At 39.0% G+C, this 26692-nt stretch overlaps 2 protein-coding genes across 3 annotated transcripts in view; one reads left to right on the forward strand and one right to left on the reverse strand.

Annotated features, from left to right (window-relative positions):
- Positions 1-6232: 6232 nt before the first annotated feature.
- On the reverse strand, positions 6233-6932 carry LOC122019867 (putative RING-H2 finger protein ATL69). Its single transcript, XM_042577487.1, has one exon. The coding sequence runs from the start codon at positions 6930-6932 to the stop codon at positions 6390-6392; it is 543 nt and encodes a 180-aa protein (XP_042433421.1). The 3' UTR covers positions 6233-6389.
- A 1176-nt stretch (positions 6933-8108) lies between these two features.
- Positions 8109-26692, forward strand: part of LOC121990806 (proteasome adapter and scaffold protein ECM29-like) — a 51173-nt gene continuing 32589 nt past the window's right edge. Inside the window, exons 1-14 of one of the 2 annotated variants that reach the window (XM_042544880.1) lie at positions 8109-8330; positions 10901-11068; positions 11140-11229; positions 12918-13054; positions 13137-13227; positions 13305-13387; positions 13475-13581; positions 16161-16313; positions 17344-17408; positions 21332-21416; positions 21566-21644; positions 21737-21845; positions 24150-24209; positions 24797-24915. In XM_042544880.1, the coding sequence (XP_042400814.1) occupies positions 8148-8330; positions 10901-11068; positions 11140-11229; positions 12918-13054; positions 13137-13227; positions 13305-13387; positions 13475-13581; positions 16161-16313; positions 17344-17408; positions 21332-21416; positions 21566-21644; positions 21737-21845; positions 24150-24209; positions 24797-24915 (1529 nt within the window). In that variant the 5' untranslated portion in view covers positions 8109-8147. Of the gene's footprint in view, positions 8331-10900; positions 11069-11139; positions 11230-12917; positions 13055-13136; positions 13228-13304; positions 13582-16160; positions 16314-17343; positions 17409-21331; positions 21417-21565; positions 21645-21736; positions 21846-24149; positions 24210-24796; positions 24916-26692 lie in introns of both variants that reach the window. The other variant, XM_042544874.1, reaches the window with a different exon arrangement.

Below are 26692 nucleotides of genomic sequence, written 5' to 3' on the forward strand. Positions count from 1 at the left end.
TTGTGGGATATTGTTGAAAGAGGCTATAAAGCGCCTCAAGAAGGAGTCGACCAAACGGAGGTAGAAAAGACGGCAATGGCAGAACAAAAGAGAAAAGATAAAAAAGCTCTTTTCTTTATTTATAAAGCTCTTGATGAAGCTACTTTTGAGAAAGTAACCGAAGCTACAACTTCCAAAAAGGCATGGGAGATCCTACAAGTAGCATACAAAGGTGATGAAAGAGCAAAAAGTATTCGCCTTCAAATTTTGAGAAGGGAATTTGAATCGTTGGAGATGAAAGAGTCCGAAAATGTATCAGACTATTTTACAAGGGTATTGGTTATTGTCAACCAATTGAGAAGAAATGACGATAACATTGAAGATAGTCGTGTCGTAGAAAAAATTCTACGCTCGTTGGAGCCAAGGTACGACTATGTAGTTGCGGCTATAGAAGAATCAAAAGATGTGAAAGAAATGAAGGTGCAAGAATTATTAAGCTCTCTACAAGCTCATGAAGCAAGAATGCAAAGAAGAAGGAAAGAGCCTATGGAGCAGGCTCTACAAACCAAGCTCACCATTATTGACCAGAAAGAAGAGTCAAAGACCGAAGGTTCGCAAGAAAATGGCGGTGGTCGTGGTAACTTCCGTGGACGTGGCCGAGGTAGAGGCCGTGTCAGGGGCTTTGCTCGAGGCCGAGGAAGAAGTAAAGACAACAATCAAGGTAGAGACCAAAGGTATGACAAAAGAAATGTAAGATGTTATACTTGCAACAAATTTGGTCATTATGCAACGGAATGCCGCTCTAACAATGTGCAAGGGAATGCTAATTACGCGTCAAAAGAAGACAATGACAATGATGTAGTTTTGCTAGCAAGAAGGGATGGAGATTCCACAAACAAGAATTTGTGGTATTTAGACTCCGGGGCAAGCAATCATATGTGCGGGCGTAAAGATATGTTTGCCGAGTTGGATGAAACGGTGAATGGACAAGTTTCATTTGGAGACGCATCCAAAATCCAAGTAAGAGGCGTTGGTAAGATTCTTATCAAACTTAAAGACGGAGCTCACACATACATTACTGATGTTTATTATGTGCCCGACATGAAAACAAATATTATTAGTCTTGGACAATTGCTTGAGAAAGGTTTTAATATGCAACTAAAAGATGGTAGTCTTTGTCTAAAAAAGCAAAGCAAACTTATTGCTCATATTCCTATGTCTAAAAATAGGATGTTTTCTCTTGATATTAAGCATGTTACTGCAAAATGCTTAAGTGCATGCATAAAGGATATTACATGGCTATGGCATATGAGGTACGAGCATGTAAACTTCAGAGCTCTAAAGCTTCTCTCAAGCAAAGGAATGGTGAATGGTCTTCCTCATATTAATGCTCAAGATGATATCTGTGAAGGGTGTATTCTTGGCAAACATCCTAGAGCAAGTTTTCCGAATGAATCGCACAATTGAGCTAAGAAGCCTCTTGAACTCATTCATATGGACATATGTGGGTCAATCACTCCAACCTCCTTTGGAGGTCGTCGATATTTTCTAACCTTTATTGATGATTTTAGCAGGAAAATTTGGATCTATATTTTGATGAATAAAGACGATGCTTTTGAGAAGTTCAAGGAATTCAAAGGATTGGTAGAAAATCAATCTGGCTATACTATCAAGGCAATGCGGTCAGATCATGGTGGTGAATTCACCTCAAAAGAATTTGAAAAATTCTGCAAAAATCATGGCATCTGGAGGCCTTTGACAGCACCTTACTCCCCTCAACAAAATGGAGTTGCTGAAAGGAAGAACCGAACTATTCTCGACATGGTTCGAAGTATGCTCAAAATGAAAGAAGTACCCAAAGAATTTTGGGCTGAAGCTATAAACTGTGCGGTGTATTTGCTAAATATATCTCCTACAAGAAATTTAGAAGGAATTACACCTCAAGAAGCATGGACCGGATACAAGCCATCTGTATCTTATTTGAAGATTTTCGGGTGTATTGCCTATGCACACATTCCAGATCAAAGAAGAACGAAGCTTGATGACAAAAGCTTACCTTGCATTTTCATTGGCTACGATGCAAGATCGAAGGCTTACAGACTCTATAATCCAGTGAACAAAATGATTATCATAAGTAGAGATGTTGAATTTCAAGAAGATGGTGCTTGGAATTGGAACACTAATATGGTGATGATTCAAGAAGAAGAACAAGTGAAGGAGAAAGAACCAACTCCACCACCATCACCTACTTCTTCATCACCCTTGGATGAAGAAGATCCTCCACCACAAAAGACAAGAAGTCTTCAAAAAATATATGAGGTGACAACTCCACTTAATCTCATTTGTCTTTATGCTAATGAAGAAATTGTATCTTTTGAAGAAGCTATTAAAGATAGCAAATGGAAGAAAGCCATGGATGAAGAGATGAAAGCAATTAAGAAGAATGAAACTTGGCATCTTACTACTTTGCCCGATGGCCATAAACCCATTGGTGTGAAGTGGGTTTATAAAGTGAAGAAAAATGTTCAAGGAGAAATAGAAAAGTACAAAGCGCGACTTGTGGCAAAAGGTTACAAACAAAAGGCTGGCATTGACTACGAAAAAGTGTTTGCTCCCGTTGCCCGAATGGAGACTATAAGGTTGATAATCTCTTTAGCCTCTCAACTAAAATGGCAAATATTTCAGCTTGATGTTAAATCGACATTTCTTAATGGCTACTTAGAAGAAGAAGTCTATATTAAACAACCGACTGGCTACATCAAGAGGGGGCAAGAAAGAAAGGTGTTGAAGTTGAAGAAAGCTCTCTATGGCTTGAAGCAAGCACCGAGAGCATGGAATTCAAGAATTGATGCATACTTCAAAGAAAATGGCTTTATGCAATGCCCTTATGAGCACGCTCTTTATGTAAGAGCAGACAATGATAACATCTTATTGGTATCATTATATGTAGATGATCTAATCGTGACAGGAAGTTCACCTCAAATGATAAAATCTTTTAAGGAAGCTATGACAAAAGCATTCGATATGACTGATATGGGACTTATGTCCTACTTTCTCGGCTTAGAGGTGAAACAAGGAGTTGATGGCATATTTATTGTTGGTGCAATCGACCTAGGTTTTGATGTGTGTGTCAAAGAGTTTAAGTTAGATTTTCATATGTATTTGATATGTGTTTGAGTCTTGCAGGACTTAGTGGAACACATGAGAACTTGGTACGTCCAAGTATGAGAAACTCATCCAAGGGCTCGGATCCTTGAGTCGGTGAAGGATGGTGTGGAAGACATCCGAGGGACCGCCGGACGAGGAGCAATGGAGTGGAGCCGAGGGAAGTGGACTTCAAGGCAGCGTGAAGGATGGCACGGAGAGGAGCCGCGGGCTCGGGTGCATCTGAGGGACGAAGGCCGAAGAAGAGGACTTCAAAGGCGACTCCAGAAAGGATGAGAGGAGTGAATGTACTGGGACCAGTCGACTGGTAATGGGACCAGTCGACTGATCCAACTTCACAGAATGCACAGAAGCATTCTGTGTTTGTCGGCTATGGGGACCAGTCGATTGGTCCTGAGACCAGTCGACTGGTACATAGCCGTTGGCAGGATTTAGCTTTCTGCAGAGAGCCGTTGGCTGGGTCCAACGGCACACCAGTCGACTGGTGCTTGGACCAGTCGACTGGTGTCGGGGTTTGAGTTTATTTGTGATCAACTCTCTCCTCTTATTTAAGGGGAGCTTTGGGGCATTAAGGAGGTTACTAATGCTTATAGATTAACTCCTATTCTGTGCCCAAAGCTCCCAAGTCAAACACTCTTCCTCTCCAACCCTAAACTCCATCTTGTAAAGAGGAAGAGATCATCTTGTGAGAGATTTGCTCCACCGAGAAGGAGAAAGCTCTATCCGGAGATTGCCGGGGACTGATCCACCGAAGGATCAAGGGCTCGTCCACCTCAAGGACACGTCGTGGAGTAGGAGCATCATCTTCGAACCACGTTACATCGAGCGTGTTAGCGTTTGTGTTCTTGTTTGTGTTTTATTGTGTTAGTTTCTATATTTCCGCTTGTGCAAACTAACCTTTTGTAGAGAAGAAATCGATTTGGGGGTGACCTAGCTATCCAACCCCCCTTCAAGCCGGCCACCGATCCTCCAACATTTATGACTCAAGAACAATATGCAAAGGAGGTCCTCAAGAGATTTAGAATGGATGATTGTAATCCAGTTAACACACCGGTGGACTGCGGAACAAAGCTATCCAAGAATGACGAAGGAAAGACGGTTGATCCCACACGTTTCAAAAGTTTGGTGGGAAGCTTGCGGTACCTAACTTGCACTCGACCGGATATATTATATGGAGTCGGTCTTGTGAGCAGGTTCATGGAAGAGCCTAAAGAGACTCATTGGAAGGCAGCCAAGCGAATCCTTCGTTATGTCCGAGGTACTTTGAATCATGGACTATTTTATTCTCATTCTAATAATTCTCAGCTTGTTGGATATTCAGATAATGATTGGGGTGGAGACTGTGATGACCGGAGAAGCACTTCCGGCTTTGCATTTTTCGTTGGAGATATGACATTTTCTTGGATGTCAAAGAAACAACCTATTGTTACTCTTTCCACTTGTGAAGCAGAATACATTGCTGCATCCTCATGTGTTAGTCATGCTATATGGCTAAGAAGCTTACTAAAGGAGATAAAATTTGAACAAAGTGAAGCAACTCAAATTTGCATTGACAACAAATCGACAATTGCATTGGGGAAGAATCCAATATATCATCAAAGAAGTAAACATATTGATATACGCTTTCATTCTATTCGGGAACATGTGAAAAACAAAGATGTTGAGCTAGTCTATGTGAAGACCAAAGATCAAGTTGCTGACATCTTTACAAAGCAACTCAAATTTGAAGATTTCATCAAGATGCGGAATCTACTTGGAGTCACAAAATAAAGTTTAAGAGAGGGTGTTGGAGATTAATTAAACTTTATTTTAATGTTGATAAAATTTGTGAAGATAGAAGGATGAGGTGGCAAGTTTGACCAAACTTTGTGATAGGATTATTGAGTTGTCAAGATAGGATAAGAGTTTCATAGAGATAGAATTTTAAAAAAAAAAAATTGATTATTAGTGCTTATCCAATAAGCCTATAAATATGTACCTCTTTTCAATGAATGAAGTAAGTTGTGTGTTTTGTTTTATTCTCCTCCTCTCCACGTAGGAATTCTTCACCTCTTCCACATTTTTCCTTCTATAATCTTTTTATTTCTTCTCAAATAATTCCTTTTTCCAACAATTTCCACTGTCGCGTCAGGGATATGCTCGTACTATTGAGGTATGATGTCAGACACGCTTTTCTGACACACCCATTCTAGGTATGCTTCGAGGGGCGTGCACGCTCCCCGAGACGTGCACGCGCATATGGGGAGCCCTATATAAGGCCCCCCGACTTCGACGGAGGTATGCTTACATCTCTATTGTAGTTACAGTTCTCGCTTCTGCTCTATTTCTTTCTTTCTGCCGAAGATTTGACTTGAGCGTCGGAGGACCATTGTCGAGGAATCCCTCCTCGGCTCGGCACTGTGCTTGTAGGTCCACGGCGGCAAGGGATCTACGCCTTTGGAATCTTCGACCCATCAACAGGAGCGTCACGTTTCCAGTATCCATTGATTCAACACTCGGATAGGATCAGTAAACATTCAAATTCTTCCTGATAGGTGATAATTGGATTAATCAATTACAAGATTTGAAGGTTGGCCTTCAAAATGTAATATAAAAAATAATTTTAAAACAAAGTTTTCCATGAAATGCTGGTGGTTCCACCTTGTCCACGAGTCGAGGTATTCATAATAACATCTCATATGGCACAGATTACAGTAAAATGAACTTTGCTCAAAACTTGGATCAGGATCGATGAACAAAGTTACTGATTCTGATATACTGTAAAAAGCTTGTTCAGCAGTGGACTTCACGTTGATTCTCTGATCGATGAAAGAAGTGGTGATCGGATTCAGGGCCACAACATCTCTGCGATTAAGAAAGATAAGATGTGTGCTTTACGTGCAGTTGATGGAATCAAATTCCATGCAACGGAGGGGAGATTTCTACCTTGTAAACTCTTTCACTGCTTGTAATTAGTGACATTTTAGATAAGCACTAAAATTATATATTTTGAGCTCGAAGAGATGTGTTTCAAGCAAGCGTAAAGAGATGTGAGTCGTGTTTTTTTTTTTTTAAAAATATATACATGATCACAAATGAATATTGAGCAAGAAAATTAATAAAGGACAACACATGAGAGTAAAGAGAAAAAAATAGAAGTAAGAAAAGCGAACAAAAACATCCAGAGCATTGATGACGCTTAACTACCCTCACCGCTTTCGCTGCTGCACCGCCGGTCGCGACCTGATCAGCAGCTGGAGATCCCGTCAGCGGGCGTGCGCGGCCAGCGGAATCAGCTCGGAGAGCGGGGTGGCGACCGGCGTGGAGGCCGCTGACGGCACCGGCGAGCTGCGGCAGAGCGGGCAGGTGGCGCTCACGCGGAGCCATTCGTCGACGCATTCCGCGTGGAAGCAGTGGCCGCAGTCGGGGGCTCGACGGAGTGCCTCGCCGGTCTCGTACTCCGCCAGGCAGATCGGGCACGGCCCGCTGGGCTCGGCGCCTCCCGCTCCGTACGCGAACCGCGGGTAGAAGGCCTCGATGGCCGCTCGTTCCAGACCCACCGAGGAGGCAGCCTCCTCCGTGGCGGTGGCGGCCACGTCGGGTGCGGCAGCGACGGTGATGGGGAGAGAGGAGTGGCGTCGGCGGGGGCCACCCTTGACGCGGACGCAGAGGTAGGAGGCTAGCATGATGGTGGAGACGAGGACGAGGATGCCGACGGCAATGGCAATGCCGTAGCCGAGCCCGACCCCGGAGGCGCCGGTGGGTGGAGCGCCGGCGAGGGGGGCGGAGACGGGATCCGGCACGGACATGGAACTAATTAAGAAGACGGGTGAAAGGAGGAGGCTCCTTTAGTGGCATTTATTGGAGACAGCGTGGTGCAATAAATTGGCGTGCATGGGACTTCGTGCATATTTATTAATTGTTATGATACAGTGAAAGGAGCCTTTGTGTTTAATGAGACTTTGAGTTAAAACTTATTTTAATCATAAAATAAAAATATCAAAGTATGTTTTTACATTAATTAATTTGTGGGTATTTTAAAAAGATCAGATTTTGAAAGTTTTCTCGAGAATTACAGTGTGACTGATTAAGGTGTAAAATAACAATTACTTTAAATATCATTTCACAAGATATCTTTGATTCTATCAATCCTAGATTTCTTCTTTGTTTGGACAAAGATTCTTGATAAATTTAATTTCAAGACTGTTAAAAGAGGTGTACTGGCTAAAATCTTCTCCTATAATTTTGTTGTTTTGCCACACAGTCAACATCATCGGTATTAACTATTAAGCTTCTTTGTGGAAACTTTAATGGAGATGGGTCCAACAACATTGAAAGATCACTAACATTTGGAATCATTTTTGAAAGATTTTGTTTGGTTTGAGGTATTTACGTTCCACACAATTATGTTTTCAGAATACACATACAATGGAGGTAATGCTGTATCAATTCGATTGGCAACTACAGGAATAAACGTTGTATCCAATGCTGAAACAGTTGCTCTGTTGCTGTGATCCGATCTTTCTTTCTTCTCTGTTTTTAGAACCTGTTGAAATCAAGACAACTTGTTTCAGAAATGCAGGTTTCTAAACTATAAATTAAACAACGATGGCACGAACATCTACACGGATGGCGTGACGTGTGAGTTGTGAGGGAGAGAAACTGAAGGGAACATGTTGCCGTTTTCCTCGGCTCAAAATGAGGCATTGACCAATCGTTTGCTAGTAGAATTGAGCTTATCAAGGTGCATGGTGAAGCCTTCAACCATGAAATGTCTTCCGCTGTAGCTGGCAGCTCAGCTCGATCGCTTATTTAGTTATTCGCATTTTAAATTAATTGTTTTTTTTTTCAAATTCAAAAAGCTTCATAACGCGTCCGGTTCGTCTGGGATCGGAATTCGGTTCGGTTTCCGGTCCAATCTGACGGCCGGACCGGCTTGTCATTAACTATTTAAGTTCGGGTAGATCATTTTGGCCCTCGTCATCCCTTTCTTGGAGCCGAAGCAGCAGCCGGCAACGGAGGAAATGGCGGACACTTCCACCTCGTCCTCGACGGCGCCTTCCGACGCGGAGAGGGAGGAGATGCTCGATCGCATGCTCACCCGTCTCGCCCTCGCCGATGATGACAAGCTGGAACCCTTGCTCGTCAGGATCCTCCCTTACTCCATCTCTTCGCTCGCATCTCCCTCCCCTTCCATCCGCAAATCGGTAACCTTTATCAGCTTCAGTTCAATATTAGTTTTCTAATTCAAGATTGGGTTCTAATGATTCACAGTTTTGGCTTTTGTCATGCCCTGTTCGAGCATCGTTGATGAAGTGTGTGTTTGATTCGCGAAAGGAATTGCATTCTTCGAGTTTATGCAGTCTTTCAACACCATTTTTTTTTATTAAATAGGTTTAGAAGGACTGTACGTGATTCCCAGTGAAAAGTCTGGTGACTTGATCCTTTGTTTCGGGAGTTTTAGGGTTTACATCCTGAATATGTTGGAGGTTTGATACTCCTGATCCACGCTTCTCTTAGAAAAAATATTATATTGCCTTCATTGATGATCCCTGGAAGGCCGGTGATGTAGTTGGAATGTTGACCAAGTCGTTATGACCCGAAGAAAGGAGGGATGATGAGCTGTCTTCTATGTTGACTGAGTCGTTGGACCTCCAAAAAAGAGAAGGACCAGAGGTATCCGAAAGTCTTTGGTCAATGGTGCCTGCAAGGTTGTTAGAAAACTGACCGGGGGTTGCCCCGGTCTGACTCTCAAATTCTTAAGTCAGCCTTCGGTGATAGAAAATAAACAATGCTATAATGAAGAACATAAAGACAGAATGTAAAACATACCAGACCCGCAAGAGCGGACCAGAAGCGACACAGAGCTGAAGGCGATAGTGCAGAGCAGGAGGGTGGCATGGAGGAATGGAGCCGGAGGACGACACGGAGTCAGAATACGATAGTGACATGCAGGCCGAATACAATAGTGACACGTAGGACAGACCATAATAGCAGCTCATAGGTTGGAATATAATAGTGACTTGTCGAAATACAACCACGACTCGCAGGCTAAAACACCATATCAGCTTGAAGGCCGAACGACTACATCCTGGAACACAACAATAGAGTAAGGCAATGGTGACCCAAAGATTGGATCGACGTCGGGATCATACGATAGCGCGGATCAGTGATGGTGGATGCCGGCTGGTTGGATCGAAAGGCGGGAGCACCAGAAAGTTGGATCCAGCGGCGGGGATGTCGGGGAACGATGCCAGCAGCTGTGGGATGCTCTCTTCGGGCTGTGGAGCGGCGTTGGCGGCTGTGGCCGGTGGGGGAGAAGGCAAGCGGCTGTGGCCGGTGGGGGAGAAGGCAAGCGGCTGAGGCAACTAGGGAGGCGGCGCATAGGTTGCGGATAGTGATGAGGAGAGAGGAGGTGACGCTCTAGCTTAGGGGTGTCAAAAATGAACCCGACCCGACGACCCGACGACCCAACCCGAGTCGACCCGAAAAAAATCAGGTTCGGGTTGGGCATTTTCGGGTTCGGGTCGGGTTCGGGTTGGAGGGTTGGAGAGTAAAAACTTTTCGGGTTGGGTCGGGTCGGGTTCGGGTTGACCCGGGTTGACTTAAATATAGGGTTTTATGTGTTTTTTTGGGGTTAAATCAAATTTTATTTTAAAAATTTAGATGTTTTTATGTATATTAATATCATGTTTGTATGATAATGATGGAGTATTGAGATAAAAGTGAAGAATTATAGGGAAAATAACCCAAAAAAGTCGTTTTGAATCGAATTTTCGGATTATATGGGTCGGGTTCGGGTTGATCGGATTGGTCGGGTTCGGGTTGAGGTGTTTTGGGTTGAACTCGGGTTCGGGTCGGGTTCGGGTTGGGTTAAAAAAAAAAAAAAAAATTCAACCCGACCCAACCCGACCCGACCCAACCGAATTGACACCCCTACTCTAGCTGGAGATCAGTGGTGCAGAAGGAAGGGACGATGCTGCTTGGCGATGGTGGCAACGGACTGGCCAGCGAAGGGCTGTGCCCTTGGTGCTAGAGAGGGTCGGCAGCTGCAACAAGAGCAGGCGGAGGCAGCTGCCTCGTGAGGAAGAAGGGGTAGTGCGTGAGCCCGATGGCAGCATGGTCGTGAGAGAGAAGAAGAGAGAGGGAGCGGCGGATGAGGTGGAGACCACAAGGGAGGAGATCGGGGAGAGAGGAGTTAGCTGTGAGGCTTCTGGCGGGGTGGTGTCGAGTCCTCCAGCGGGGTGGTGTCGAGGCCTCCAGCGAGGTGGCGCCGAACCGGGGGGGGGGGAGTGTGTGCTTGGGGTGGAGAAAAAACGAAGATCCTTTTTCTCGTCCAAGCCACAACCTAAAAGAAGATCCTCAGTGAAGTGACCAAAATACCCTTATACCCTCTGCCCCTTTCTCCTCTCATCGCATCAATTGATAATAGCTAAAAATGTTGGACATATGTTATTATTCCAATACCCCGAGTTGTATGAGGATTTGAAGGACTGGCAGAGTGAAATGCATGCTAAATGTACATATAATGGTATTCCATCATCAGAAACCTAATTTCCTTAAGATTGGTTAACAGATGGTCTTCAAGTAAAAATTCTATTTCCTTTTTGTTTAAACTTTGGCGAAGATCTAAACTACGATCTCATCATCCATTATTATTATTTTTGGTGTTATAATTAGCATGCTATCCAATTTTAATCTATGCTGTTGGTATACTTAAAGTGCCATGGCTGTCACCTTGTTCCTTATTCAATTTTATCTTTCGGTGTGGCAACAGGTTTTGGAGATGTTAAGCCATGTTAACAAGCGGGTCAAGAACTGTCCTGAAATTTCTCTTCCCTTCTCGGAGTTGTGGAGGATTTATAATGAAGCAAATGCATCTCTGATGGTCAGAAACTTCTGCATTGTCTACATTGAGATGGCATTTGAGCGCTTGCCTATACAGGTATGTCTTTCTCTCTCTCTTTCTCTCATACTTTCTTTTCCATCACTTACTCTATGTGCCTCTATTACTAGGATAAAGTATCTATGGCGCCTAATCTCCTTGTTAATATTTCAAAAATTCCCCCTCAGCATCAAGAAGTCATTTTGAGGATTGTGTCAAAGGTACAGTAAAATTTAATGATTCTAGTAGTTCATATTATACAATAATTTAGTTTCATGATACAAAAATTTGAAAAATTGTTATTACTCAGTTTAGCCAAAATTGGACAGAATTTGCTCAGGTTATTTTAACTGTTTCTAGTAGACTGGAGAGACTGAATTGGTTGAATGCCTGTCCAATTGATTCCCTATTGTTATAGTAGTTAAATTAATTGAGGCTATGCAAATGGTTCGAAATTTAAATTGCTAAAACATACATATGATACAATCATAAATTTTAATTTATTATGTTAGATTGTAAGATACTAAAATTCTGTAGATTGTAAGTACTCAAATCCAACCCTATGATTCAATCTTTCACACACTTAGCTGTTCCTAGATAGAATTTTATTATAAGTTTAGCACTCTAAAATCTATTGATGTGGATGGAATCATTCATTTGAACTTTGATCAGTGTTCTAAAAATCGGCCTAGGCCTGCCTAGGTGCTAGGCACCAGCTAGCTGCACCGAAAACATGCTAGTCGGCCAACCTAGACGGCCTTGGCGGGATTAGATGACCCTAGACACCGACTAATCAATTGAATGTTTTTTTTAGTCTGGGCTTTTAAATTTAAAGCCCAATTTAAAAAAATAGAAATGTAACCTTTTGTTTTTATATAAGCCCTAAATTTTAGTCCAACAAGAAAATCGATTTGTTGGCTTGTTCTAGCGTTTAACACCAAACTTCATTTTCATCGTATTGAGTAACTAGAGCTGGAGAAATCAGAACAAATGAAGAAGCCCACATTTGTGATAAATTAGAGAGTTAAAAGGCTGGAGAAATCGATTTGAAGAAAAGTTTATTATCTGATCTTTCCTCAACTGAGCGACTTAGAAGCGATTGAATTGAAGATTGACCAAAGCCTCATCCTTTGGAAACTTCATTTCATCAGATAATCCCGAAGAAGCTTTAGAGTGAGAGAACTTCACGAGGCTAATTTTGCATCCGAAGAAGAAGAGAATCAAAATGATGATATTGAGTTTGTGTTCGATGAAGAATAAGTTGTTGAAAATTATAGAGAAGTAAAATAAATTTGTGATATTTTATTAATTGTGTAATTTTGAACTCATTTTAAATTTGATGTTATTGTATTGGAGTTATAGAATATAATTTATTATGTAATTTAGGTTGATACTGTAGAATCCGCTTAGCGGTGCCTAGCCTCGCCTAAGTGACCTAGGCGCTAGGCGCTGATCTAGCGCCCGACTAGCTCGAGCGAATTTTAGAACCTTGACTTTGGTGTTATCTTGGTTTCCAAAAATGAGAAAAATGGTGAGAATGACTTGATGGGCTATGTCTATGGACTCTGAACTATTCAACATGGGAGTCATGAGAAGAAGCCACATAATACTAGATAGTCCAGGTGGATATATCACCTAAGTGACACATGTATGCTAGTAAATTCACTTATTTGAGATTAAAGGCTATTATTATGATTTTTTTTTTTTAAAAAAGGGTTACATATTGTTGAAGTGTGCACTTGGAACCTTCTCTGATGCCACATAATTTGTTTTCATAAATTATATTTTGTGAACTGTAGGATGATTTTCAATAAAACAATCTTTGTAAACTTTGTTGAATTTATGACTTTGCTGTGCTGTACCATTGAATATATTATTATATGAACACTATCAAGCTTAACTATCTCAGGCAATTGGTGACCACTATTCTAGTCAAGTTACTGAAAAAATTGGTCCAATGTATAGTGCTATTGGTGATTCTGATGATAGGCAGGTTTTTGTGGAGTTCTGCCTTTATACAATCTTATATCAGCCACCATCGTCTAGGTATACATCCAATTTACTAAGGGGTAATATTAATGATCTAGTAGGTATATTTTTGTAGCTAACTCAGTTTTTTGATTGCTAGTGTTACATGCCCTGCTGGTTTGTCAGTGGTTCAATCCAATCGTGTTACTGGAAAGCTTCCACTTAAAGGTGAATTGCTAACAAAGAGAAAGGTATGTGTGTTCTTTTACATACATTATCTGTCAATCACTATTGCAATTTACTTAATCTTGTATAACCGCCTGCACAGCTTGGCATGTTGAATGTCATTGAAGCTATGCAATTAGCTCCTGAGATTGTATATCCTCTTTACTTGGCTGCTGTTTCAGATAGGTATTCATATATGATCCTAAAGGTTTACATAAATCAGTGTGGCATTGCTGTTGTGCTTATCTTTCTGATACTTTATTTTTATTCTAGCCAAGAATCTGTTGTTAAGAAAGGGGAGGAATTATTGAAGCGCAAGTCTACAGGTGTCAATTTGGAGGACACCATTTTAATAAAAAAACTATTTATACTTTTTAATGGTACACACTTTACTCAAGTTCTTTCTGTTTGAAAAAAAATATATGGAGTAGTTTGATTAATTTGTATGGATTGGATTGATTATGTGTTGTCTTGATGATCCTTTTCTTTGCTCATGATTTGCAAATTGAAAAAAATCGGATGGCCAAGGCTTAAAAATCAAATACAGTTTGATAAGTCCTTTAATCTCAAGAGACATATTAAAAGAATTCTTCATGAATATGCAATTTAGACTGAATGATGGATGAAGGATAATGGTTCACCAAATTTCAATGCTTGCAAGATCAGATTGGATAAACTAGTTCAGCCAAATTTAGTAGGACTGTGTCTTGATTCAATTGAAAGAATTAAGCAAAGAATTGCTCATAGTTATAAAAATTGGACTTGAAATCAACAAAAAACTTCAAGTTATTGTTTTAACAAATTGGCAATTGATCTGGACAAGCTACCTAGTTGAACTGACTGTGATTAACTTGCCCAATTATACATTCGTTGCAAATAGGGCTAATCATTTCTCCAGATTAATTTATGTGTCGCTTACAGTTTCCTTGCAATATCATATTTTTTTCCTCTTTAATTTTGGGGAAGAAGAGTGTGATGATGTAATTGTTGAAGGTATAGCTTCTATGTTTAGCAATATATGTAAAAACACCCACTGATGACTAAGGGAAAAACAAAGAGGACAAGGATGGAGTGACTTACTTCCTCAGTGGTCTTGAATTGGCACTGGAATCTTGGGATTCGAACTATCTACTATGTTGATGTATGCTGAATTTGCAGACTTTTGTGAAGTCAGAGTTGATCATAGGTTTGCCAGATGGTTAGAGGTAGAGTGCTTGGAGTTGGCCACTGTTCTACGCAGGGTGGTTGGAGTTTCTCTAATCATGCACATTGTTTTACAAACTCATAGGGTGGCAAGGTATATATTGTTCTCATCCTTGGAGGGAGATGGGAGGTGTGCAAATTGTAAGGTCGGAGGCAGAGGGTCTATGGTCTATGATGGAGACCAAGGTTCAAAAGATGAGGGCATAAGTTGGAGGTTGCAAGGTCCGTGGCTGGGATTAGAGGAGGTGGGTGTCAAACTTTGGTAGTTGCTGTCTGGGCTGAGGGTAACACTGTATCAGAGGGTGACAGTGTGTAATAGGCAGATGCTTAGTTTTTTTTTTTGCGGTAATGGGTAAGTTAGGTTAGAGTAGAAATAAAAAATAACATATATAGTCATCTCATGGAAATTGTTTGACATTTTCTATGGACTGAGGAATCCATTTTGTTTTTTTTTCTTCTAAAATTGTCTGGTTCTCTCAATTTAGTAAAATTGGTCTATTTTCCAAGTTTAGTAGAAATCAGTTACTTTTCCCAATTTAGTAAAAATTGATCAGACCAGCTTTTACTCTGGTTTTAGACTTCTGATCAGATTAAAGGATCAAAACGGATGATGTCTCAAGTTTGTTTTTTTTTTTATTTGCCCATGGTCCAGTTCGTTTTAATAACTGGGCTACTGGTTCAACTTCACTTAACTATGTTACAAGAGAATCTTTAAGGACTTTGCTATCCCACTTATTTACTTATCTTGCAGTAATTGGACAAGAGTTTTACCATATTTTGGCTACCATCAGCTGGCATCCACTCCCTAGGCTTCTCCTTTGGAATTGTATCCATTGTTCAAACTATTTAGTTATAAGAGGTTTTCTAGTGGGATCTGTCCTGTGTTCATCATTACAAGTGAATCTCCAAACACCTTAAACTCTATGTTTCAATTTTTCACTTAACATTCTTACAATGTAATATTCGCCGAGTTCACTTTGCCTCCTTTTGGTTTTCAATCAACTCCATTATTTTTAGTACTCACATTGACTACTATATAATATGATCTATTGCTACAAAAGGGACCACCAAGTATGTGGATAATATCATGGCAATGGAAATAGATTTATTTGTTACGTTATATTCTACTTGTGGCAAAAGGCGACTCACTCATCCCAGGCGCCCCTCCACGCCCGTCCCAAGGCAATTGGAAGGGAAGTAAATCATGGTGACCAAGCAACGTCTCTTTGGGTGGGAGGGATTTTATTCCCGGATTGTGCCCCGGGGATTTGACCCCTGTTTTCACATGGCAATCTACCACCCAAGTACCAACTTGGCTACTGGTGGGGACGTGTTATATTCTACTTGTGAACTATGTAGAAGAGAAAAATTATGCATTTTAATTGTTTGATTAAATCTGAATAGCCACTTCATTTCTTCAGTCTATAAAAGTCAATATTCTATACCTTCTATATTTTCCTAACTTTGAATATTTAAGGAAATGCATGATAAGAACACAGGGAAATTTAGAATCTTGTAATTACTAAAATTATTCTTTTCACTTGAAATTATAACTGTAAGTGTTTTATATACTGATTATTGGTGCGCATGCTTTGAATTCTAGCAAATTGCCTTTTTGCAACAAGTTGTTAAGACGGTATCATGCCGTCTACACTTTTCAGTATGATATCTGAAATGTTTAATTGATCTTGTGCTTATCTGCTTCCACAGTTAGGTATATCTCAATTTTTTAATTACAGTTTTTTTCATCATTTAGGTAATGTTGGGGTTGAAAGCATAGCTGCAGATTCCAAGGTAACTCCAGTGAATGTCGCAATGCGAGTGCGGCTCATGTCTATTTTTTGCCGATCAATTACTGCAGCAAATGCTTTTCCTTCAACACTACAGTGTATCTTCAGTTGCATTTATGGTACTAGATGCTTTTCTTGCTCTTTCTACTTGATACTCATTTTCTATGAGTTCTTTGCAAGGTTTGATGAGCACACAGATTCTGGATGAAATTTTTTTCCATTTCTGTTTTTGGATATCTCTTACCCAGTTGTCTCAGAGATTATGGAAGAAGATTTGACTCCATTATTCTATATCTATCTTAAGAGTTTCTTCACTTCGTTAATTGATTCACTTTCTTACAGTGCCACATATATAAATACTTACACTGACGACAATATTCTTTAATTTTATTTGGAATTCCAAAGCAATACTTTCTGTTAACAGATCCCTAATTGCTCTATTCTATAATTTTCTAATATAAAATGTCTTTTTAAGCAGTAAAATGGTTACTCAAGGGACATTGGAAGGAGTTTTGAGATTAAATAATGGCTGTGAGCATATTGGTTCTTGTATTTTTGAAGATTTAGCGTTCTAATCTTTTTTTTTTGTTTCCGTATGATTTTCAAAACTATAATTGGCATTCAGGGTGCTTTTAATAGTTAACAGCCATTAGCTCTAATATTGCGGACTAAAAAGTACTGGCATCAGGAGATTTTAGAATTCTAGTAATATTCGTCCTGAGTAAGTAGTAAGTGTAACTCACAGAATCCAACTCATTTATTGTTTTTCTTTTTGATGATGAATCAAAATTATCTTTAATTTACTACTTGAATATTTTGCTGCTTTGTGACTGCTTGGAAATCCAAACAATCCAACCTATCAATACACAAAATTGACATATTTGATCAGCATGTCAGAAGGTACTATTTTTTTTAAAAAAAAGAGAGGAAAGGATAAAAACATATTTTCATCACAATTACGTTTATGCTAGTCTTTGTAGAGTATGATCCCATATGTTTCTTGACCTTATGAGTCATTCTCTAGTTCTATTTGCCTCACTTATCGTTTGATTTGTTAGTGGATCAATTTTCCTTTCCATTTCATTTTCCCCTTGTGATGCCATCTTCTTACTCATTTTTAGTATCATTATGTTGGTTCATCTGAAATAGGGGATTCAACCATTTCAAGACTGAAGCAGCTAGGGATGGAATTTACTGTTTGGGTATTTAAACATGTATGGATTTGATTTCAACTGCATTATCCTTTAATTATCCCCTTATATCTTAATCTCTCTTTTATTTCTTTTTTAATGTTTAATCTTGCTTGATCTTTGTGTAGAAGTTAGAATATAGTGATAAGATCTGATGTCAACATCATATCTGAACTCCCTCATCAAAGTTTTTAGTCTTAACGTTGTTAAACATTATATTGTGCTTCTCATAAGTTTAAGACATAGTTAAACACATGAGATGTTTAGTTATTATTCTTGTCCTCTCTCTTAGTAATGTTTGAAAATGCATCAATATTTACCATGGGTGTTTGAAAGCGAGTTTTATTGACTATGTTCTAGTTCAATCCTCGAACCTAACAATGTAATTTTGGAGTCATGTTTAGAGGTAGAAAGTTTGCTTCATTTTATGACCAGGTGTTAACATATGACCAGGCTAATATGTGACAGTTGATAATATCACACCAACAGAAACTAGAGACTAGGATTGCTTACTGATTCAATCACAGAAGATAAAATACAATCAAGGAAGTCAAGCTCGGAAGTCTCATTTTGCTAGTCTCTGATTGGATGAAGGATTTTTAGTAATTACTTTCATTCTATTTCCCAGGTTCAATTCCTTTGTGGAAAAAACTGATTTCCCAATTTCAGCCCCTTTGCTGAAACTTTTTCAATATGAAGGAAGCCACCCGGATTGTCTGGCAATAGTTATAGGAATATAAAGACACTTTACCTTTTATCAAGTTATGTTGGCTTAGCCTTGTATTGATGCATGATACGGTGATGAAGAGGGGCCCATCAAAGATAGGTCAAAGCAAGGAAGATCAGTTGACGTAGAGGTCAAAGTCAAGGAAGGTAAAGGTGTAGGCGATCTTGTGTATGGCCGGCTAGAAGGGGGGGTTGGATGGACGGCGCCCCCAAATGATCGCTTCCTACGTATTCGTTAGTTGCACAGCGAATAATACAAGAACAAATATGAATACTAATACGAATACAAATATAAACAAGAAAGCTAATCTAAAGACAATAAGGAAATGCAAATCGCTAACACGACGATTTACGTCATTCGGAGATAACTTGCTCCTACTCCATAGCTATCCGTAAGGTGGACGATCCCTCAATCCGTTGGTGGATTAATCCTTGGGAACTCCGGTTAGCTCAAGCCTCCTTATGGGTGGAGAAACCTCACCACAACACTCACCAAGACCTCTTGAGCACTTGTTGACTACTAATTAGGGTTAACCACCACTAATTTCGTCAACCTTAACCAAGCTTCCAAGCCTTGGTTATATAGGCTAGTGTCAGTTGACTACTCTCTATGGAGATATGACCGTTACAACCCAACGGCTCGATACCAGTCGACTGGTGAAAGTACCAATCGACTGCTCCACACTGGCCAAGTGAACAGAAGCGCTCCCAGTGGACTGTACCAGTCCACTGATATTTCCATCAGTAGTCGATTAGTACCTGAGTATAGTCTCTCAGCACTCGGACTCTCACCCTTACGACTCACTTGATTCTTCTTCGTTACAGCCTTGACCTCTTGCCTTCAAGCCTACTTTCTTTGGCTCTCGTCCCTCGGATGCACCCAAGTCCGTGGCTCGTCCCAATGCCATCCTTCGCATATGCCTCGAAGTCGCTTCCCTTGGCCCTTGTCCTTGTTGTCTTGTCCATGTCCCTCGGATGCTCTATCTTTCATCGGACCCGAAGCCATCAAGCTAAGTCATATGTGTATCCTGCAAACCTGCACAACTCAAATACACATATCAAATACAAGTGTGAACCTAACTTAAACCCTTTGCCCAAACACCAAAACACATGGTCGCACGGACCATTGGGATCCCTCCAACGTTCGGTTGAGTTATGGCCGGACGGGCAGCACGCCCGAATGGACGAGCAGGGCCAAGCGGACAACATAAGGTTACGAGATCAAGAGACAGTACCTCCCTCGGCCATCGTCTCTACTGAGCGGACGGCGTGCCCGTTCAGGGAGGAGTCCTCCGATTATGGAAAAGCTAAGTGAAGGGAGATTACTCTGTGCAGCACAACCGAGCGGGGCGTGTTCCGGCTGAGCGACCACCGGTCAGCCTATAGCGGGACCCACGTACGTACCTCCTTGTACCCTTTTGGAGGTTTGTGCCACTGACAACAAGCCGTAGGCAAATAGTATGATAGAAGCTTCCAACCTGTGGATTTGCATGCTTGTTTAAGGAAAGGTGTTAGAGACACTTTTAGACTTGTCTTTTCCTAGGATGCTTGGGAAAATGTGCGCCCACTTTGAGAGGCGTGCGTAGACACTACAGTGACACTATAAAAGAGGTTCCCATCTACAGGCAGAGGTATGCGCAACTTCGTTATTTCACACGCTCTAGCTATAATTTTCTACTATTCTCCACTTGTCGGAAATTGACTTGAGCGTGGGCCAACGCTGAGAACCTCTTCCCGGCACAGCACTAACACCTCTTGTGTTGCAGGACCGCGTGGAGTCTTCACTTCATCAACCTTCAAGCTACATCCCCAGCTTGCCATCTTCTCCACTTTTCGGACAGGAACAATGCATATTTAATGTGCCTTGATCCATGTTAGATGTCTCTTGAGTTAGAGGGCCTCAAGGAAGATTTGACTATGATGAAATTGCCTATTCCTAATTTTCCTTGGTAAGATGAAAAATACTTGGAACTAAAGGAAAAAGGAACAGTGACAGTTAATTTTGTAAACTAGCCAAAGAAGAAGAAACGAGACTGATGGGAACTTCAGAGGCCTTCCAAAGAATGGGAAAAGTGAGAGAAAAAGAGGGCATTATGTCCTGATCTTTGAGGGAGGAAATCACTAGTGAGCAAGGGTTATTATCTATTTAGTTAGGTGAAGTGCATTGGCCTCGCTTGTTTTCCTTGTATTGAAATTGTATTATAGATTTATCATTTATTTTAGTTTTGCATAAAAACCTTTGATTTCTACAGTTTGTCTCCACACAATTTAAGTTTCCAAGTGTAATTCTTTTCACTATCATCAGTTAATAGTTAATACAATATCATCTGCAGATAGCTCATACACCAAGGTTGTTTATGTTATTAGCAATTTCATTCTTATACTAATGTAAGAAGATAGGAACTTAAAATTGATCCCTTGAAGAAAAATAATTCATTGATACCCAGTCGATGTAAATTTAATAATTCATAATTCATTGTCATGATGCATCTCATCAATATAACTTTTAGATATTTGTTTTCTCCTCTAAAGTCAATCACAGTAATTCTCTCGAATATATTATTGTTTTTTCTAAGCCAATAAAAATCACATGTAAATCCTTTTTTCCCTTATTTCACTATGTCTCATCATTAATCGATTGCTTAGGAGGATTTCAGGGACAACTGAAAGTACAGTTAGTATTTATTTTTAGGTAAACTCTTAAATCTATATCAGTTGGTTAGGGTACTATTTACCACGATTTAGTATTTGGATCACACTTCACTGAGTAGTATAGGATTGAATTGAGTGTAACATTTGATTCAGGGCCTGTGTTTTATATCTTCTGATATATTCTTTTGACTTGTACCAACCTCTATTGATCTGTGGCAATTGCTATTTGTGTTGTCTAGAGACTTTCATCATCATCATCATTATTGTCAATCTGTTTTTATCTATGTGAATCTTATCCCTCCATTGAGCCGACACAATCCATGTTTAAAGACTTCAAAACCTGAAAAATGTAAATATCACTCTTTCAAAAGACAACTGCTATTTAGGCATGTATGGGTATTGATATCAGTTTCAGGTATACATTTGCGTTTTTTCCTTGGTTGAATATAAAACTAAGAGCCTTTATCATGTTTGTCTTTTCTTAGCTGATGACACTATCTATGGGCTCTAAATATATTCCTCTTTCCAAGACTATGTCAAAATTTTAATCTGATGGATAATTTTTTTAGGCGATAATGGATCAATTGAAGCTCATGGCTCCTGTTATTTTAAGCGGAATAATACGATCTCTTGATGCTTCAAAGGCGGAAGCTGGTGAATACATATTTGCGTTTTAGTCTTTTTCTTGTATTTTGCCTCTTTGGTGGTGCTGTTATGATATTGTCTGATACTAGTCACATGCACATTTCTTCTATCTGCATTGTTCTCATGAATATTGTTTAAGCTAATATCCTGTTCCCCAGAGGCTGTTCCAAAGGATGTCAAGATTTTTGCTTACCAAGCTATTGGTTTGCTTGCATCACGTATGCCTCATCTTTTCAGGCAGGTGTTGTTTTTCTAGATTCTATAATACTAACTGAAATTTCATCAAGAATATGATTTGTACTCCTTTTCTTACTGTTCCTTTGTGGCAGAGAGAAAATTGACATGGCTCTTCGGATGTTTACTGCGTTAAAGTCGGAGGACCAATCCCTGCACCTCACTATTCAAGATACAATTATTTGCCTTGCAGTGGCATACAAGGTATTTTTGAAGTAGTGCATAATGTATTGTTCTCTTCCAACTTGAGACGGATTTTAAAGTTTTCTATGCCGAAAAATATGCAACTATAGCAATGTTAGCTTGATTATTCTTTACACTTCTAGAAAGAACCGTGAGTAATTGCATGCTGACGGTGTGACATATTCCAATTATGAAGTGTTGAGTTCATTTTGGCATGTGTTGCAACTGATATTTAAATTTTTAGATCCTTGGTTCACATAAGGTAAGCCTTATCTTACTGTTTGATGAGAAAATTGGTTTCTATAGTCAGAAAGCTTTGGGCAATTTAAGGGAAGAGTAGATAAGTATGGACATTCTTTTCTTGCTTAACCTTCAGAGAAGTTAATTGCTTGTTTACTTGGATAGAAATGGGAGGAAGGAACAAGGGATGATAGATAATTTCATTATTTTTCCCATTATCTCTCTTTTTAAAGGTTTTTTATGCCCCCAATGCATCTGCACTGCTAGTAGCATGGTATGATACTCATGAAGCCTCTGACAATTTCTTTAGCACCTGCTGCACCAGAGTCAATTATGCACACACACACAAGAAAAACATTACAAGAAATACACAATCAGTATTTTCAAAATTTCAGATTTCAGAAATTGATTAAGCTATCTTGAACGCATTAAAAAAAATAAATTTTATAATTACTGACGGTCTTACACCATAAAGCCCTAACTACATTAAGACAAATAAGTCACAAAATCAAAATGCATGAAATCCTTAAAAGTGTGTGAAATATCATCGAAGCATCTTTCTGCTACCGGCTTGACGTTAATCATCTGAATTCTTAGACGCCCGCTTCTCATGACCCTAAAGTGAAAAGAGAAGGAAGCGGAAAGAGAAGGAAGTTAATAGGGAAAACTAAGTATGCAAGCAACACAATGAATTGATGATAAGGATAATATATGGTAATAAAAAGAAAAAATATTAATTGCAATTAATAAACATTAAATTACAACTTCACCACTGTGAGACACTAATCCATGTGTCTGGTTAGAACCATTCTTTGCGTTTGAGTTTTGCACTTCCATTCTGCGATAGTGAGTACCTATGTATGCTAACATGTGCATGATTAGCAAAGGTAATCTGAACTTGACGTAGCACATCGCACTTGCTGACATGGCTAATATATATTTTAGGGGATAGGCCTGCTTACCTGTTAGATTGGTCCAGAAAGCATTCTTTTAGTCAAAGGTCTCACTGCAATCTACTATAAAATCCAGGAGACATCATGTCGTGCAACAAGATAAATAAAAAACTAGGTTAACCTACATTACTTCATATGAACCACATGAAAAATAACAAGTACAATAGTAAAATAATCACGACGAGGACAATCTACAAGAATCTCAGCTAACATGATGGCATCATCAAAAGGGAAATAAATGATATTCAACATAATAAGATGAATCAAAGCAAGCAGCAAGGTAGTCGAGATTCTTTAGGGTAGGTGCATGGAGACTAAACATTGAATGCTCTTCCTTACAGATATTCCTGATTCAATGTAGAGAGATGGAGAGCCTGAATATGCCGCTATTGATGAGAATCAGCAACATACCACCAACTAAACTGTTGCTATTCTTAAGGAGCTGTTTGTAGCATTGGTAGATGATAAAATGATGGAATGTGTTATAAATGGTACGAACATGTTCATGTAAATCTCATTGTTTGACAATCGCTTCAATTATTTTTGAAGATTTTGAGTTGAAGTTGTGAAGGTTAAAAGAAGATAAAAAAATTCTTATTAATATAACTGAAAAAGGCTAAATAATCTGGTATTACCAGTGATGTAACCATACATAGCTCAATAGTGGGATAGGATCCATATAACAATTGTCAAATTTGTTGGATTACTGTGCTTGTTTCTTTTGGTTTTTACCTTTGCAAATCAACAGTTTCCACCTCTCCCCTGTTCACTACTTTCCAGAATCTCAGTACTAGTTAGCTTATTATTCAAGTTTACTTAAGTAGATTCACTAAGTATGCTATATAAAATTAGTGAGTAGGTTTGCAACACCAAAACCTTCCTGTTTGCATCATGGTGGCCTAACTTAAAATTGACAGGGGAGTCTCTGACTCGAGATTCACAAAGATGTTATAAGATTGTTTTAACTTTTTATATTCTTTTCCATTTTTATCTCTAAATTGTTAACTTAAACACGCACATGCAATCTGGTTAGTCATTTCTATCCTAATAGTTTTCTAAATTAATGATTTATAAGCCTTGTATTTATATGATACAAATAAATTTCTATAATTCTTTTGATCATCTTATTCAGAGTGCTCCAGTGGCTGTCTTGAAAGAAATTGAAGAACTTGTGTTCGAAAACTCTCAAGCGGTAAAGCTACTTTTTTTTATCTTCTTATAATTGATTTTCCTTTTGCCGCTTGATACTAAGATTGACATGTAACCTCTGGTATTATTGAGTCTCACTTTTACGGCTTGCTTATTGTAGTTCAGCATCTGCAAGCACTATTGTACTTGTTTAATATTTGTTTTCTAATACAAGTGTTGTCTAATAGCAAGACTTATTGACAAACTATTTCCAGTAGTCATGTTTGGATGAGAATTGCATGTAGGACAGCTGTTGGAAAAAATTAGAGCATAAAAAAGCTTTTGCATTATTATATAATATTTTATTCAAATCGAATGAACAAAATTAGGGACATAAATGCCCCATAAGAACAAATGGAGTTTGTTGCTCCATATTTCATGAATATTACCTAATATTCTTGATTTGCTGCTTGATGAAGGTTCAGGTTGAAATTTAATAAATTCTATAATCACTGCCACACCAACCACACATAAATGTTGTGTTGAGCATTGATTTTAGAATTTCTTTTGGCTGTGGATAATTGACATTTTTTCCTAATTTAGAATATGTTTTGGTTGTGGATAATTGACATTTTTTCCTAATTTTGCAAGGCACAAAGTGATGTGCGGTTTTGTGCAATAAGGTGGGCTACCTCTTTATTTGATACAAGTCATTGTCCTAGCCGTTACATTTGCATTCTTGGAGCTGCAGACTCAAAGATGGACATAAGGTTACATTTTTCTCATCATTACCTTGCCTTTTCTGATGTTTGTGTAAGTTTACTTTGTTGTTTTTTATTTAGGTGATTTCCTTTTTTTCTCCATCCATCAAAGCCAACCTGCAACTGTTGAGATCTATAAACCATAATCGAAACAAATAGTATGTATCATGTTGATCCATTCTGGTCCTTTGTAGAAATTCTCGAGTCTGATAAGAAATCCAATATTGAGCAATGATTTTTTTAGAATCTTTGATTTTTCTCTCTTATATGTAACCCACATTCTTCCTATATGCTTCCAAGCAACCCTTTTAAACTTGATAACCTAGCCCATCTTATCACTACTCGCATAGATGAGTTATTCTGACCTGTTAGTTCCAACCATTGGCCCTGGCCCAAAATGCTTAGCCCAAGTTAGCAGTTGCTAGCTTGTCGAAGTTTATAAATTCCCTCTATTGGCCTACAACACATCATGTGCAACTGAATTTTGGTATCACAGTCTTCTCCACTTATTGCCTGCTGTTACTATGAACACTTACTCCAACTCATAGTTCAAAATTGTTTATTAGTAGCACATGAGGCTCAATGGTTGCCCTGTCATCACATAGCTAATCCTTTTCAATGCCTTATCATACCTAGAATTAGGTCTACTCATATATCAATTGTCATGAGTCAAATAGATGAGTGAATCGATACATTAACTTGTTAGGCCTAAAGACCACTCAAAATGCATATGCTCAAGTTCACAATAACTAACCTATCTAAACTTTCAAACCTCCTTTGCAAATCAACAACTCACTATATGAGACTGAACTGAGATATCACACATTTATTGGCTTTTGTGACCGAATTCTGTGTCATTCTTCTTTTATAACACTCCACAGGTTTTACCAAGTTAGGAGCAATTTTTGTTTGCCTAACCTACTGACTGGAAATATTCAGAGCCATGGTTCAGTACCTCTCTGCTAGCAAAATGCTTAGATAGTTTTAGCAGATACAGGCAATCTTGGTTTGTCTCCTATCTAATTTGATTATCTGGAAACTACGTAAAGTTCCACATTCGACCTCAATGTTTCTTGTGTTTCCCTTTTCATTTACTTAGGCTATTTGAACTGTAGCACAATTGACTTCAATAAATAAAATTCTGCATTATACATCATACCATTTTGTCAAGATTTCATTGACTTATATGGAACATGTAGGTGTAAGAGAAATGAGCATGTGAAAACGGATTTGTGAGGCTAAAAATTAAAAAAATACTACTATCCCATTGCAATCAGATGGAAATGGTTGATAAAATGAGAACAATAGATTAAACTGGTATAAACATGTTCAAAGGTAACTAATTGATTTTTAATTAAATAAATTGGATTGAGTACTATTGGAGTAAGAATAGTGGGACATCAAAGAAAACTCTATTTAATGTAATAAATAGTTATTTTAAGAACCTTTTTATTACTAGTAATATGGCTCTGCATAAAATTAAATTTGGGGACAAGATCCATATATGATCACTACAACCATCAAAATCACCATCAATCTTGTATTAATCTCAATTATTTGTGGTAGGATACATCTGTTTTGTCGATTGACTTCCATGCAAGGGTATGTGCTAATAATATTCAGCTTTCTTAGTTTTTTTTTTCTTTCTATTTTGTCAACTGAAGTTTTTTTTAATCTTCCTCTATTCCTTGCACCGTTCAACTCTAATTGATTCAATATTCACTGCATATATTATATCTCCTTGGCCTATTTCAATTGCATCCACAAAAACCTTTTTCTAGACTCA

This window comes from Zingiber officinale, chromosome 1B (genome assembly GCF_018446385.1).
Source record: "Zingiber officinale cultivar Zhangliang chromosome 1B, Zo_v1.1, whole genome shotgun sequence".
NCBI lineage: Eukaryota > Viridiplantae > Streptophyta > Magnoliopsida > Zingiberales > Zingiberaceae > Zingiber > Zingiber officinale.

Coding starts and splice junctions, on each gene's coding strand:
- LOC122019867 (XM_042577487.1), bottom strand. CDS start 6,932: ATGTCCGTGCCGGATCCCGTCTCCGCCCCCCTCGCCGGCGCTCCACCC.